Source organism: Pan paniscus, chromosome 1 (genome assembly GCF_029289425.2).
Source record: "Pan paniscus chromosome 1, NHGRI_mPanPan1-v2.0_pri, whole genome shotgun sequence".
In the NCBI taxonomy this organism is placed as follows: Eukaryota; Metazoa; Chordata; class Mammalia; order Primates; family Hominidae; genus Pan; species Pan paniscus.
The window spans coordinates 163,352,073-163,368,594 of record NC_073249.2 but is presented as its reverse complement, the minus strand read 5'-3'; the positions used below and the strand labels follow the sequence as shown (position 1 = coordinate 163,368,594).

The 16,522-nt window shown below is 37.0% G+C and overlaps 1 protein-coding gene across 3 annotated transcripts in view; it reads right to left on the bottom strand.

The window, feature by feature from the left end:
* The window catches only part of ITGB3BP (integrin subunit beta 3 binding protein), an 86,155-nt gene that overhangs the window by 48,016 nt on the left and 21,617 nt on the right, over positions 1-16,522 (bottom strand). For all 3 annotated transcript variants that reach the window (XR_610205.3, XM_034966565.3, XM_003809146.5), the window contains exon 3: positions 2,777-2,912. Coding sequence is in view for 2 of the 3 variants with exons in the window: in XM_034966565.3 (XP_034822456.1) it covers positions 2,777-2,912 (136 nt within the window). In the remaining variant the exon portion in view is untranslated. The remainder of the gene's footprint in view (positions 1-2,776; positions 2,913-16,522) is intronic.

The window sequence follows — 16,522 nt, the reverse complement described above, 5'->3', positions numbered from 1 at the left end:
CCATGTTGTTCAAGGGTCAACTGTAATAGTCTGGAGAAACTTGCTATGGGTTGGAGGAGGGCAGCAAAATAATGTACATACAAATTAAAAAATACATAAATGATACATAACATACACACATACATATAGAGTTATGTGTCACTTAACTATGGACATACATTCTGAGAAATGCATCATGAGGTGATCTCATTGTTGTGCAAACATCGTAGGTGTACTTATACAAACCTCCACTGTATAACCTACCACACACCTAGTGTATAGCCTATTGCTCCTAGTCTACAAACCTGTACAGCATATTACTGTACTGAACACTGTAGGCAATTGTAACATATTGTAAGTATTTGTTTAAACATATCTAAACATAAAAAAGCACAGTAAAATACGGTATTATAATCTTACAGGACCATCATTGTATGTGGTCATTTGTTGAACAAAACATCATTATGTAGTACACGACTATATCATGTACTACATATAATTGTACATGCTACACTTTTATATGACTAGCAGCGAGCTAGGTTTGTTTACACTGGCATCACCACAAAAATGTGAGCAACGTGTTGTGCTACAATGTTATGACGGCTACCGGGCAACTAAGCAATAGGAATTTTTCAGCTCCATTATAATCTTGGGGGACCCCTGATGTGTATACAGTCTGTCACTGACTGAAATGTTATTATGTGCTGCATGAACGCATCTGTTAAATGTATAAACTAAAGAGTTGAAACAAATCCCATGTTTGGCCAATGTAGAATCTAAGTAGAAGGAAGACATAGAACTAAATTTTTCATCCTTTTATAACTACAAATGGATTTAAATATAATATTAAGTCTTCTGTTCACATAGTACATGGTTCAAATGTACATAGAAAGTACATATAAATATCTGGAGGAAGATTATTCCAGGTGGAGAGAACTCCAAGACCTTGTGGCAAGAAGGGGCTCAGCATGACTGACAAATAGCAAGAAGGTAAGAGTGGCTAAAGTAGTGTAAAAAAGGGGTAGAAAATGAGGCAGATGAGGTGTTTGGGTGTTAGATGGATATATGGCCTTCCATGTCATGATAAGGGTTTTGGATCTTATCATAAGTGTGATGGGAAGTGAGTAACACCAAAAATGTCCTTGAAAATGTAATTTAAATTTTATATTATGTTTTTTATAATATTTTAAAAGTGGGAGTTGTTAAGAGATTATGACCTCATTTAGAATTTAAATGACTTCATACGTCATATTTTCTCATTTATTTTGAACTTAAGTTACTTCATAAAAATCAAGCTTTTTTATTTTTAAAACATGTACAAGATGACATATTAGGATAAGCAATGTAATGATTACAAATGACATAATCTCATACAGAATTCTGGACAAAATTCTGTTTCGAGACTTCTATATGTGAGATATATATATTACAGCACATATGAAACATGTATGTGCAGTCTGATGAATAACTAGAGTGAATCAGTGTAACCACTATGTAGGTCAAAAAATAGAACATTGCCAGCACCTCTGAAACCCTTGCTATCTGACTTTTTAAAAAAGAGCTTACTTAGGACTATAATCTGTGATAATTATCTACTTAAATGTCAACTGAAATCATGTGACCAATCTTTTTATGGGCAAAAGGAATGTCCCCTTAAGTCCATACTTAATTTCAATATGGAAATTGAGTACATATCAACTTAAAATCTATTCACATTTCAGTATAGGGATGTACAATCTCTAAGGCATTTATTTTTAATTAAAAAGATATATCATGCATATAAAAATAGAACTATGAAACTTAAAGTGTATACATTTTCATACGTTTTAGGGAAAGAGAACCTAACAGTAACAGCTTTAGGATAAAAAGCATTTGATTAAAGTAAAATTAAAGACATTCAAAACTTTAAGATCTCATTATGTGTTACATTATAACAAATCAGGTAAAATGAGACTTCTTTTTTCTGGGTAGCTTCTAGTGTATGCTTAGCACTCATTAAATGTTAAACAATAAAATGTGAATTAGGCTAATCACAGTATATCTAAAGGATACACTATTAAATTTGAGCCTATTTAAAATTTTAATTATAAAACTACATGTCACTGATTCATAACCTTTCTCAAAAAAAAAAAAAAACCCACGAAATCGAGATTTGTGTTTTTAAATCAATATTTTAGCAATGAACTACCAGAGGACAACAAATATGTATGGTCAAAATTAAAATTAAACTAATAATATTTTAAAATAAAGAATTTCATATTAAAATTAGATTTTTCTCTATGGAAAAATTCTACAAACCTTTTGTAAATACATTTGAAATAGTCAAGAAAAAGAAGGGAATGAAATATAATAAATAAAGATAAGCTATATAAAGATATACTAAATGTGGGTAAAACTCAATGGAAATCATGGATAAAAATAACATTTAGAAGTATCACTCTTAAGTTGTAGTGCAGCAGCACCTGAATTATGCTCCCTTTAATTTATGCACATGATGGACAGCTTGTTAAGGGGCATATCTGTAACCATTATAATTGATAGTAGCTGAAGGCAAGTCAGGCCATAATTTCTATTTAATGGATGGGATAGTAAGGGAACAAAGCCTGCAGCTGCATTTTAAAATAAGTGCCAAAAGTTTACATTTATGTCCAAAGTAATACCTATATTAAGGTATTAAATTATTTGAGAGAAGAGAAAAATCAGCTGTAGCAAGATCCATACATAATTAAATCACAATTTTGATTTGGCTAATAACTAGAAAAACCTTACAATAAGTAGAAAAGAATGTTCAACTAACCATTTGATAGTCCATTTCTGTGCTTTTGCTCTTCAGAACTTGTGGGAGAAGCAAATAGACTCATTTGACAAGTTCCAGTTGTTGGAGAATAAGTTATAACACTTTTCTTCCTTGTGATTTTTGAAGGATCAAATGACTGGAAATAAATAATAATTAAGGACAGAAATAGCTATGTTTAGTTATAGATCTTTGACATTATATACCATTAAAAAATCAGCAAAATTCAAACTTGTTTCCTTGCTCTTGCTTTTCAGATTACAAATATACTCAACTATCACTCTCAAAGTAAACACTATTCTTTCAAGGTAGATATTTCAGGTCTCTATAATAACTAGAACATCTCAATTTGATATTTACTAAATTTTAGCATTAAAGGGTTACTACCTTCTGAGATTGTATTTCCAAACAGGTTAGAGATGGCCAACTCTCCCAACCATACCCCGACTTTTGCTTTCAGCTGAACTTGAAGTATAATTATGGGGCCAGGGCAGGAAAACTCTCAGAGGTGCCTATTACTAAGCCTCACACAGAAACCTTAGGAAGGATCACTGCTGTCCTACAGCTTCACAAAGTGGTCTGATGTAGCATCTTGCTTCAATAATCACCAAAATAATGTCCAAACAGTTGAGTCAGGCATTTAAGGCCTTTGAGGATTTGGCCTGTCTTACAAATTTCCTCTTAGCAGCTTCCTCCTTTGTGTTTCCATAGGTGTTGGGCATACCTCTTATTTCAGGTAACATATTTTAATAAGTTCTGTCTGTTCCATTAGAATTTGCTCCTGAAAATAAATATTATCTTTTCATCTTTATATCCTAGAGAACTAAAAAATGTGTGAGGAACGAATGACTTACAAGGAACAGTCCAGTAAATTTGGCCATCTTGCTCTACTCAGAATATACTAATTTGTTCACTGGTTCATTCATCCAATTATTCACTGTTACCTACAGCTTCAGTCACTAGGCTATGTGCATTTGGGCCTCAGATCATTTTGTGATCTCAGCTTGGAACATCCTCTTTTTTATCTTCCCCAAGACCTAGACTTTCTTTAGTTTAGGTCCTCATTCATGATCCCCTTCCTTCAAACATCCATTATCATACTATTAATTGTTCCCTTTCCTGAATTCCCTTAAAACTTGCTTTCCATAAGCTTACTGATCACCCACCAGCACTGCTAAATGTGTACTAATGTGTACAAAGAAATATAACAAATTGCTCTGGCCTTAAGAAGTATCTATCAAAAGTTAGAAGAACAACAAAGAGGTTTTAAATTAGTATGTATGCTACGAAATTCAGAGAAGAGGAAAAATTCAAAGTTGGCTGCAGTAGTCTGTCACAGAAAAAGGCATGAGAAATCTGAAATAAGAGGTGGAACAGACAGCATAGGATGGATCTGGGGGATATAGGAAAGGTCTGATGGCTCATACATTGCCAACATACTGGATATAGCTTGGTAGAGGATTTGAAATAGTTCCTTAACTCTGCCTGGTCAACTATCCTTTATTTTTAAGAGACCTATGGAAGAAATAGTGGCTGTGTCATCTTTTTTAGTAATCTTAATATTAGTTCCAGAATCTATAGCATTCAAAAAAAATTTTTTTACAGTTAAGATTTTAAATATTAGGAAACAATATTTAATTATATTGAGAAACGAAAGGCATTGTTTATTTTATGTATCCATAGTGGCCACAAATGCAATGAATATCTTTTAAAAAATCAAACTATAATATCAAGTTATAACTCTAAAGCAATCTTTTTTTTTGTACAGTGAAAGGGTTTTAAGTCTCTTTATCGGGTGGTTATTATTACCTCTCCATCTTGAGTTTTACCTGTTTGTATGTATTCAGTCATAAACTATGACATTTATCCAATCCCTACTCTACTTTTCCAAGAATTTATTGCCCAGAACTACTTCACTGTGTATGTACAAGAAATGAAAGTCACTACCCTAATGTACATTTATATCAATCTGTTTTTCTATTTTCACCAAAAAATTATTTTATCCAATTGCCATATGTCTAAACATTTTAACTGTAGATCATACATTTCTCCTCGGAAACAATTTTCCAGCTTTCAGAAAATAACTCTGTGAGTGTGCTTGTGCTCTGTGTGTGTGTGTGTGTGTGTATTTTTGCCTCACTTTAAAAATACTGAGGCTTCTCTCTTTTTTTATTTTTTTGGTCATTTGTGTTGGTTAAAAAGAAAAATGTCTATCTACAACTACTATACACAGAAGGAAAATTGAAAAGCTACCCTTTCCCTACTATACCACTAAATATTCTTCAGTAAATATGCACTTTTGTTTATCTGCCCTACTGGTACACACAAAGGCATAACCCTACTTCCCTAAGTTTTCTTTCCCTCAAGGTTGTACCAAGTTCCTCTAAATTTTAATCTCTGAAGAGGTTTAAAAGTAATCCTAGAATCCATCTGAGAATTTCCATTCTGCCAACTCCCAAACTTTGAAGATCTTGGCCTACTCATTAGTCTCCCACAAAAGGAAGAATTAAGAATACTGGGATTTGAGAGAAGACTGAGCTACTAACTGAGAAGTCAGCAATCCTTCCATTCAGCAAGGATGAGTGCTACCTATGAGCCCTTTAGAAAAACAGGAAGAAAGAGTAAGAGGGCTAGATTTGGCTAGAAAAAAGCTAGGACTCAGGATGTAACAAAATGAAAAAAACAAAACAAAACAAAAAACAAAAAGAAAGAAAGAAAGAGAGCGATGTCAGCTGGGCAGGGCATTTCATGCCTGTTATCCCAGCACTTTGGGAAGCCAAGGTGGGAGGATTGCTTGAGCTCAGGAGTTTGAAACCAGCCTGAGCAACATGACAAAACCCCGTCTCCACAAAAAGTACCAAAAAATTAGCTGGGCATAGTGGTACATGCCTGTGGTCCCAGCTACTCTGGAGGCTGAGATGGGAAGATCACTTAAACCCAGGAAGTTGAGGCTGTAGTGAGCTGTGGATCACACCACACACACACACACACACACACACACACACACACACACACACAAGAAAATAGATGTCACAACCACTTCTATAATAATTTACAACTGCTGGCAGCTCATGCCTGTAATCCCAGCACTTTGGGAGGCCAAGGTGGGTAAATCACTTGAGGCCGAGTAGGAGACCAGCCTGGCAACATGGAGAAACCCCGTCTCTACTAAAAATACAAAAATTAGCCAGGCATGGTGGTGCGCCTGTTGTCCTAGCTACTCAGGAGGCTGAGGCACAAGAATCACTTGGACCCAGGAGGCAGAGGTTGCAGTGAGCCAAGATCACGCCACCGCACTCTAGTCTGGGCGACACAGGGAGATTCTGTCTCAAAAAACAAACAAACAAACAAACAAACCTGCTTGTAATAATTCCTGACTCCTTAGAGTTATTTAACACCATTTCTAAACAAAAGAAATGCCACATTCTAAGATGCTGCAATCAGCCCCGCCCAAATGCTACTGTACTTTTTATAAGGAGGTCTAATCTTGTACATTAGCAAAACTAAAATTTGGGCATCGATTTTTCTGCCTGAAAAAAAAATCAATGTTCTCTCAATAATTTCAAATAGATATGATATTTTCCTTTCCTTCCTTCAATTTCTTTCACAAATTGTAGCTTACTTTGTCACCTTGTTTAAAGCATACACTACCAAAAAGGTGCCTACATTTTACTGATTTTTTTAAACCTATTATAAACAGTCTAGAGAGTACTAACTAAAAATTCTTGCAGGATAAAATATGGGATTTAAAGGATACTTTATCACTATTTTGAACTGTCAGCCTATGCTAAAATATTTAAAATACAGATACTGTAGTGTCTGGTCAACTAGAAACAAAAGGGCAGCTAGAAGGAGATAATTCTTCATAAACTTATACTGGTTATTTAGGCTATTGGAGTGTCTCACCTAAGATATAATTAATATGCATTACTAGTACTAATTATGAAATTTACATTAGAAAACTCTAGCATTAGCTGCCTCAGAGACGTTTCACAATTTGGGCCTAAGGTTCCTAGAAGAGTACTAGATACCAACCAACTACCTTCTTTTTTTTTTTTGACACAGAGTCTTGCTGGGTCTTCCGGACTGGAGTGCAGTGGCACGGTCTTGGCTCACTGCAACCTCTGCCTCCCAGGTTCAAGCGAAGTAGCTGGGATTACAGGCACCCACCACCACGTCCGGCCAATTTGTGTATTTTTAGTAGAAACAAGGTTTCACTATGTTCACCAGGTTGGTCTCCAACTCCCGACCTCAAATGATCTGCCCGCCTTGGCTTCCCAAAGTGCTGGGACTATAGGTGTGAGATACCACAACCAACCCCAACTACCTTCTTATCAGCTACTACAATTATCAACCTTAATGGTTCTAAAAATGTTGGGGTTTTGTTTTTATGGTAGCCATGGAGAACAGAAACATTTTGAACTTATCTTAGTGATCTTACAGGGATAGCAAGGAAAGAATATGACCAATATATTAGAGCTATGATACTGAATTATACATTTGCTAAAACTCATCGAATTATACACTCGAGATCTCTGAAATTAATAATATGCAAATTTCACCCTGACAAGAAAAATAAAATACTGGCTAAAAACGTTGATGCACTGGTTTTTCTATTTGTAGTAATTATTTTTTCACAATTTAAAGATATTAAGATATTAATTTTAATAATAAAAGTATCATTACTGTCATTCTCTTACACTGTAATTTTGTTTTCCTAAGAGACAAAGTCTTTCTCTGTTGCGTAGACTGAAGTGCAGTGGCACTATCACAGCTCACTGCAGCCTTGAACTCCTGGGCTCAAGTGATCCTCCCACTTTACCCACCTGAGTAGCTGAGACTATAGGCACGCACTACCATGCCAGCTTATTTAACAAACAAGATTTTTTTAGAGACAGGGTCTTACTACATTGCCCAGGCTTGTCCCAAATTGCTAGCCTCAAGCAATTCTCCCACCTCAGCCTCCCCCAAAGCTGGGATTACAGCCAGAAGCCACCATGCAGGCTTCTAGAGACTTTATGGTTTGGCTTTACTTTAGGCCTATGATCCTTCTTGGAATAAATTTTGTAAATAAAGTGAGATATGAAGTGCATATGAATTTTGTATATGAAGTGAATTTTTTTCTAGATGGTTACCATTTATTACTTTCTTTTTCCCCAATGAATTGACCCAGTATTTTAAAATGTTTAACAAATTTAGTCAACTGCTAAAGATAATATAAAAATATGAACCAAAAACAGTATTAGAAATAAGATTTTCCAAAGAGAATGAAGAATCATGAAGTCTTTAAACAATTACACTAAAGGAAAGATAGCTGTGGTATACGGAAGGAACCACAGACTTAACATTGGAAAGCCTGGGCTCACATAATGGTTTTGCTGCTCCCCAGCTATGCTATCATGGACACACCACTCATCTGAATTTCAGTTTCCTCACTTAACTAATATATTCCCTCACTCAACTAGCAAAGAGCAAAGAAAGTAGGATGGGGCAGGTAGGGGGCAGCTGGCACTGCCATGTATCTCAGACCAGGATCCATGGCAATCACTCTCTCTTCCCTTGTGGAGGAAGGTGGGGGTGGGGGTGAAGGCAAATTAATTCTAACCATGCTATTCAAGCAAAAAAAGTGAGGGCTTTTGTGGAAAATCTCCCTAGAACCAGGATGCTTTATCTTAGGCTCCACCCTAGGCAACCCCTTTTCCTTTTAAACGAGGATATATAATAATATTTCCTATACCAGAATGAAAAGATTCAGCATGAAACCAGATTCATGGACCCAACCAAGAAGCCACAACATTCTGTGGGAGGGAATCTCTCAGGTAGATTAGGGCAGGGCTTTTCCATGTGTCTACTCATAACCCATTCTTGAGATAGGGAGCCGGGAACTATTCCAAGCAACGGGTATGATTACGGACAAAAGGGGCAGTTGAGGAAACAGCTGCAGATTTGCAACTCCTAAGCTTACTCCTACCTCATTCTGGGCCACTACAATTTTTTTTTTTTTTTTTTTTTTTGAGACACAGTCTGGCTCTGTTACCCAGGCGGGAGTGCAGTGGTGCGATCATGGCTCACTGCAACGTCCGCCTCCTGGGCTCAAGTGACCCTCCCACCTTAGCCTCCTGAGTAATTGGGACGACAGGTGCGCACCACCATGCCTGGCTAATTTTTTGTACTTTTGGTAGAGACAGGATTTTGTGATGTTGCCAGGCTGATCTCAAACTCCTGAGCTCAAGCAATCTGCCAGCCTCAGCCTCCCAAAGTGCTGGGATTACAGGTGTGAGCCACTGCACCTGGCACTATAATTTGCTCCTTTGAACAACTGTACCTTGGTTCTTACTTTCTCCAGCAGGCCAACTGAACTTGATGTGTGCAAATGATGTATCTTGTGAATTTTAACTTTTTTCCTTAATAAAAATATTTTTATATATTTTAATCTAAGGTCCTTATTTTTATACTTTGTTGTGAGGTACACAGGCAACCTCAAGGATAATTTGACAGCTGCTCCAGGTCTGCACAGCAGGAATACTTTTTGTTGTTGTTAAATTATCACCACAAAAAACAACTACTTGGAGTATACAGCCTATTGGACTATCTCATTTATGTCAATAAGGGCTGGCTTTTCTACTGCAATGTCTTCTTAAAGCTCCTCCAGCTTGATAATGTTTCTTGGGATACTTGGTTTTAGTTGATTTGTCCCATGACTTGATCTCATTTTACTGGAAGATTGGACATGAATATGAATAGGAAGGTGGTGCTGAAAGGTTAGAGCCTGAGCCAGGTGAAAGGCCTAGAGAGGAACAAGGTTAGATGAAGTTGTCTACATATGCAATAAAGGATTCCTATTCCAAGTCTCTAATCCTAGAGTACTAGACTTGCTTCACACACCAGATCTATCCTTCACTGAGATTAAACTAAATCTACCATGCACATTAAGATGTGTGTGTGTGTGTGTCTGAAAGTATGAGCTGGTAAGCATAGGTTTTTTAAATGAAATGCCTGTACCCATCTGTGTTGCCCAGGAATAAATGTATGAAGCAAAGACAAAAATTCTTAATTTTTCTAGCCAGGTGTGGTGGCATGTGCCTGCAGTCCTAGCTACTCGGGAGGTTGAGTTGGGAGGATCACTTGAGTCGAGGAGTTCGAGGCTGCAGTGAAACATGATTATACCACTGCACACCAGTTTGGATGACAGAATGAGATCCCTATTCTAAAAAAATAAAATAAAACAAAAAATCCTTAACTTTTGAAAATTCTGGACTTAGAGACCTAGACCCATTACCAAGGGCTTTTGTTAATAGTATCTGGAGCCACTGTCCTGCATTGTTGCAGTAGTGATTGTAGAGTCATAGTAGCTAAAGAGAAAGGGAGTTTCATTTACCTGCCGTAAGAGCACTATAAACTTATATCCCTTTGTTCAAACAGGGCAAATAGAATGTATTGGGTGACATGTGTCTCATCCTGGAGGGAAGACTAAGAAAAGGAAGATAAATGTATCTAAGTCACTCAGGAGCTTTTATATAGGTGCAAAAAATGTATGTCAAAGTGGCCACAAGACTGATTAATAAGAGAAGGACAAACGCAGCTCGATGTTTACTGATAGAAACTAAAGCTTTGTGCAAAAGTCTGAATTCATGAAGAGGGAAGGACAGAAGGTAGGCTGAGTGTGTACCTGTCTGTTCTTTTTTTGATCCCTTCCCCGTCTTCCTGAACTGCAGGAGACTGAGCTCCCCTGGACTCTGATGACTTTATCACTGGGGTGTGTTTATTTGATGGTCAATTTGCTGTACTGGGCACTTCTTTTCTGTTGCACTATTGTAACACATGCTTTTCCTTTCCCCCTCTTTTTCTTTTTTCCAAGAAAATACAATGAATAAATACTTATTGGTATTGGGGAAAAAAACAAAAAACAAAAAAAGATATACAATTATAAACATAAACATATCTAACAGGAGAGGCCCAAAATACATAAAACAAAAACTGGCAGAATTGGAAGGGAGAGATTGAAAATTCAACTATAATAGTTGGAAACTTCAATTCCCCACATTCAATAATGAATAGAAAACCTAGATAGAAAATCAGCAAGGAAACAGAAAATTTGAACAAAACTATATACCAACTAGATTTAACAGACATCTATAGAACCCTCCCCCAACAACAGCAGAATACACATTCTTCTCAAGTGCACATAAAACATTTGGCAGGATAACAACATGTTGGGCCACAAAACAGGTCTCAACACATTTAAAAAGAGGAAAATAATACAATGTTCTCATAAAGAATGTTCTCTGGTCACATAGAATGACAATAAAAATAACAGGAGAAAACTTAGAAAATACACAAATATGTGTAAATCAAACAACATACTGCTAAATAACCAATGGGTTAAAGAAGGAATTTTTTTAAAACTTAAAAAACACATGAAGAACAAAACGCAACAAAACATAGAAAAACTTAATGGGATGTAGTGAAAGTGGTACTCAGAGGGAAATTTATAGCTGCAAATAACTATGTTAAAAGAGACAGCTCTCATATCAATAACCTAAGCTTCTACTTTAAGACACCAGAAAAAGAAAAGCAAACTAAACCCAAGGCAAGCAGAAGGAAAAAAAAAAAAGACAATTAAAGAGAAAACAAATGAAATGGAGAAAAAACAACAGAGATTAGTGGTGGTGATTCCAATAGTCAGTATTTTGAGAAGATCAACAAAATTGGTAAATCTTCAGCTAGACTGATGAAGGAAGGAAGAAAAGGAGGGAGGGAGGGTGGAAGGAAGGAAGGGATGGGGAGTCAAATTATAAAATCAGGAATGAAAAAGGGATGTTACTACTGGCCTTGCAGAAATAAAAGAAATCATAAAGGGCTACTATGACCAACTGCATGCTAACAAATTAGATAATCTAGATGAAATAGGCAAATTTCCAGAAACACATAACATACCAGGATTGAATTATGGAGAACAGGAAAATCTTAATAAATCAACAGCATGAAGAACCAAGAATGGGCTGCCCTTGGGAAAAGAGGATCTAGGATCCAGTTGGTGCAGCTTATGGCTTGTCCCTGTGTGTATAGTTGTTAAATTATTCTTTTATTTTTATTTTTAAGAAGTTATTCTTTAGATAATAATAGGCATGTAGCTTAAAAGGAAACCTCAAAAGACACATAGGATTTGTCTCATTTTAAATTAAAAAAATACTGTATCAGCGTCAAGTAATTAAACATTTGTTGGAATATCAAAAAATAAAAAAATAAATAAAAATAAATCAACAGCATGTAAAGACATAAGAGTTAATATTCAAAAAATTTACAACAAAGAAAAGCCCAGGACCAGGTAGCTTCACAAGTGAATTCCACTAGCGTTTTTTTTTTTTTTTTTCTTGAGATGTAGTTTCACTCTTGTTGCCCAGGCTGGAGTGCAATGGCGCGATCTCGGCTCACCACAACCTCCGTATCCCGGGTTCAAGCAATTCTCCTGCCTCAGCTGGGATTACAGGCATGTGCCACCATGCCTGGCTAATTTTGTATTTTTTAGTAGAGAAGGGGGTTTCTCCATGTTGGTCAGGCTGGTCTCGAACTCCCGGCCTCAGGTGATCCACCCGCCTGGGCCTCCCAAAGTGCTGGGATTACAGGTGTGAGCCACTGCGCCCAGCCTTTCTACTAATATTTAAAGAAGTGACACCAAGTATTCTCAAACTCTCCAAAAATATGAGGAAACACTTCCTAATTCTTTGAAGCCAGTATTATCCTGATACCAGAACATTACAGACCCAAATCCCTTATAAATACAGATGTAAAAATCCTGGCAAATTGAAATCAGCAGCATAAAAGAATTATATGTCATACCCAAGCAGAATTTATGCAAGGAAAGCAAGGTTGGTTCAACATACAAATATCAATCAATGTAATACACTATATTAAGAGAATAAAAGAAAAAAGCACACATGATCATCTCAATTATGCAGGAAAAGTAACTGACAAAAATCTAACATCCTTTCATGATAAAAACACTCAACAGACTAGGAATAGAACAGAATTTTCTCAATCTGATAAAAGACATGTATGAAAAACTCAGAGCTAACATCATACTTAATGACGAAAGACTAGATTCTTTCCCTCTAAGATCAGGTACAAGAAAAGAATGTCTGCTCTTGCCACTTCTACTTAATATTTTTCAGGAGGTTCTGGCCAAAGCAATGGGCATGAAAAAGAAATAAAAGGCGTAGATTGCAAAAGAAGAAGTAAAACTATCCCTACTTGCAGATGACCTGATCTTATATATAGAATACCCTAAGTAGGGCGGGGGGGCTGTGACTCACGCCTGTAATCCCAGCACTTTGGGAGGCCCAGACAGGCGGATCACCTGAGGTCAGGAGTTCGAGGCCAGCCTGGCCAATGTGGTGAAACCCTGTCTCTACTAAAAATACAAAATTTAGCTGGGCGTGGTTGTGTGCACCTGTAGTCCCAGGTACTTGGGAGGCCGAGGAAGGAGAACTGCTTGAACCCAGGAGGCGGAGGTTGCAGTGAGCTGGGATCGCGCCATTGCACTCCAGCCTGGGCAAAAGAGCAAGACTCTGTCTCAAAACAAAAAAAAAGAAAATCTCCAAATTATTAATGCTAATAAATGGGTTCAGCAAAGCAGCAGGATATATGATCCACATGTAAAAATCAGTTGTATTTCTATACATTAGCAGTGACTAATCTAAAAATGAAATTATAAAGCAATTCCATTAATAGCATAAAAAGAATAAAATAGGAATAAATTTAATCAGAAAACTATAAGACTTGTATACTGAAAACTATGAAACATTATTGAAAGATAATAAGCGAGATCTAAATAAACAGAAATATATCTCACATTCATGGTTTGGATAACTTACTATTATTGTTAAGATTGCAAATTTCCCAACTGAATCTGCAAATTTGATGTAATTCTTATCAAAATTCCAATGCCTTTTTTTTTCCAGAAGTGGACTAACTGATCCCAAAATTCATATGGAATTACAAAGGATATAGAATAGCCAAATCAATCTTGAAAAAGAACAACAAAGTTGAAGGACCCATACTTCCTGATTTCAAACTTACAATCAAAACGTTTTTTAATCTTAGAAACTTACAGTAATGAAGACCGCATGGTAGTGGCATAAACACATATATATAGATAGACAAATGGAATTTATCTGGGAATTCTGAAATAAATCCATACATTTATGATCACTTGATTTTTAACAAAGGTGCCAAGGCTGTTCAATAAAGGAAAAAATAGTCGTTTCAGCAAATGGTAGGGACTAGATTCATTTTTTTACATGTGGATATCTGTTTCAGTAACTGGTTATACACATGCAAAATAATGAATCCAGTCCCTACCTTGAACCATGTACAAAAATTAACTCAAAATGGAAGACCTAAATGAAAGAGTTAATACTATAAAACTCTTAGAAACGTAGAAAAAAACCTGTGTTTCCATGGGTTACATGTTTCTCGGATATGACATCAAAAGGACAATCAAAGAAAGAAATAGGTAAATTGAATCTTGAAAATGTTATGCTAAATGAAAGAAGCCAGACACAAAATTATGAGACTCCATTTATATGAAATGTTCAGAAGAAGATCTACACAGACAGAAAGTAGATTAGTGGTTTCCAGGGGGAGGGGGAGAGGAGGAAATTGAGACTAACTGCTAATAGGTATGGGGTTTCCTTTTGGGGTGAGAGAAATATTCTAGGATTGGAGAGATTAAGTTAGGCAATGGGAATAATCTGACTTAGAAGTGTCTTACTGCCAGGCATGGTGGCTCACACCTGTAATCCCAGCACTCTAGGAGGCCGAGATGGGCAGATTGCTTGAGCTCGGGAGTTTGAGACCAGCCTGGACAACATGGCAAAACTAAAAAAAAAATAAATACAAAAAATTAGCTGGGCATAGAGGCCTGTGCCTGTAGTCCCAGCTACCCTGGAGGCTGAGGTAAGACGATTGCTTGAACCCAGAAGGTTGAGGCTGCAGTGAGCTGTGATCATAACAATGTACTCCAGCCTGGGCAACAGAGTGAGGCCCTGTCTCGAAAAAAAAAAAAAGTGTCTTACTAATAAGTTATGGAGTACCCTTGACTGGATATCTATATATAAATCAGCAAACCTCCCCAACAAAACCTGCACCACTACTCCTCTGGCAGGAAGCCTATTGAGCTGGCCTTGGTAAGAAGTATGCTCTTCTCTTCCCAACCGTAGCATCTTCTATTCTCTCTCTGAAGTGGCCTGAAAAAGACTGGGTCAAGCTGGCTTGGTATATGGCCAGGTAGCCAGTTGTCCATATAAATTCATCTGGACTGCCATCGGCAACAGTTTGTAATATATAATTCATCTTCATTCCTGAAAATCTATCTAGGAACAATGCTTGGAGAGCAACAACTCAAGCAGGCCAAATACAGTAGATGATTATAAATTGGAACTTTCTTCACCTCCTTACAACACCCAACAATTTGTGAGGTTTAGCAAATTGTGGTACTGGCAGTATACATCCCGTATATTATAGGAAGAACACAGGGTATGGTCCATATCTCTGCTTCCCTCATTAGAAGAGGTATATTAGTCTGTTTTCCTGCTGCTGATAAAGACATACCCGAGACTGGGAGGAAAAAGAGGTTTAATTGCACTTACAGTTCCACAAGGCTGGGAAGGCCTCAGAATCATGGCGGGAGGCAAAAGGCACTTCTTTTTTTTTTTTTTTTTTTATACTTTAAGTTTTAGGGTACATGTGCACAACGTGCAGGTTAGTTACATATGTATACATGTGCCGTGTTGATGTGCTGCAACCATTAACTCGTCATTTAACATTAGGTATATCTCCTAATGCTATCCCTCTCCCCTCCCCCCACCCCACAACAGGCCCTGGTGTGTGATGTTCCCCTTCCTGTGTCCATGTGTTCTCGTTGTTCAATTCCCACCTACGAGTGAGAACATGCGGTGTTTGGTTTTTTGTCCTTGAGATATTTGCTGAGAATGATGGTTTCCAGCTTCATCCATGTCCCTACAAAGGACATGAACTCATCATTTTTTATGGCTGCATAGTATTCCATGGTGCATATGTGCCACATTTTCTTAATCCAGTCTATCATTGTTGGACATTTGGCTTGGTTCCAAGTCTTTGCTATTGTGAATAGTGCTGCAATAAACATACGTGTGCATGTGTCTTTATAGCAGCATGATTTATAATCCTTTGGAGTATATACCCAGTAATGGGATGGCTGGGTCAAATGGTATTTCTAGTTCTAGATCCCTGAGGAATCGCCACACTGACTTCCACAATGGTTGAACTAGTTTACAGTCCCACCAACAGTGTAAAAGTGTTCCTATTTCTCCACATCCTCTCCAGCACCTGTTGTTTCCTGACTTTTTAATGATCGCCATTCTAACTGGTGTGAGATGATATCTCATTGCGGTTTTGATTTGCATTTCTCTGATGGCCAGTGATGATGAGCATTTTTTCATGTGTCTTTTGGCTGCATAAATGTCTTCTTTTGAGAAGTGTCTGTTCATGTCCTTTGCCCACTTTTTGATGGGGTTGTTTGTTTTTTTCTTGTAAATTTGTTTGAGTTCATTGTAGATTCTGGATATTAGCCCTTTGTCAGATGAGTAGATTGCAAAAATTTTCTCCCATTCTGTAGGTTGCCTGTTCACTCTGATGGTAGTTTCTTCTGCTGTGCAGAAGCTCTTTAGTTTAATTAGATCCCATTTGTCTATTTTGGCTTTTGTTGCC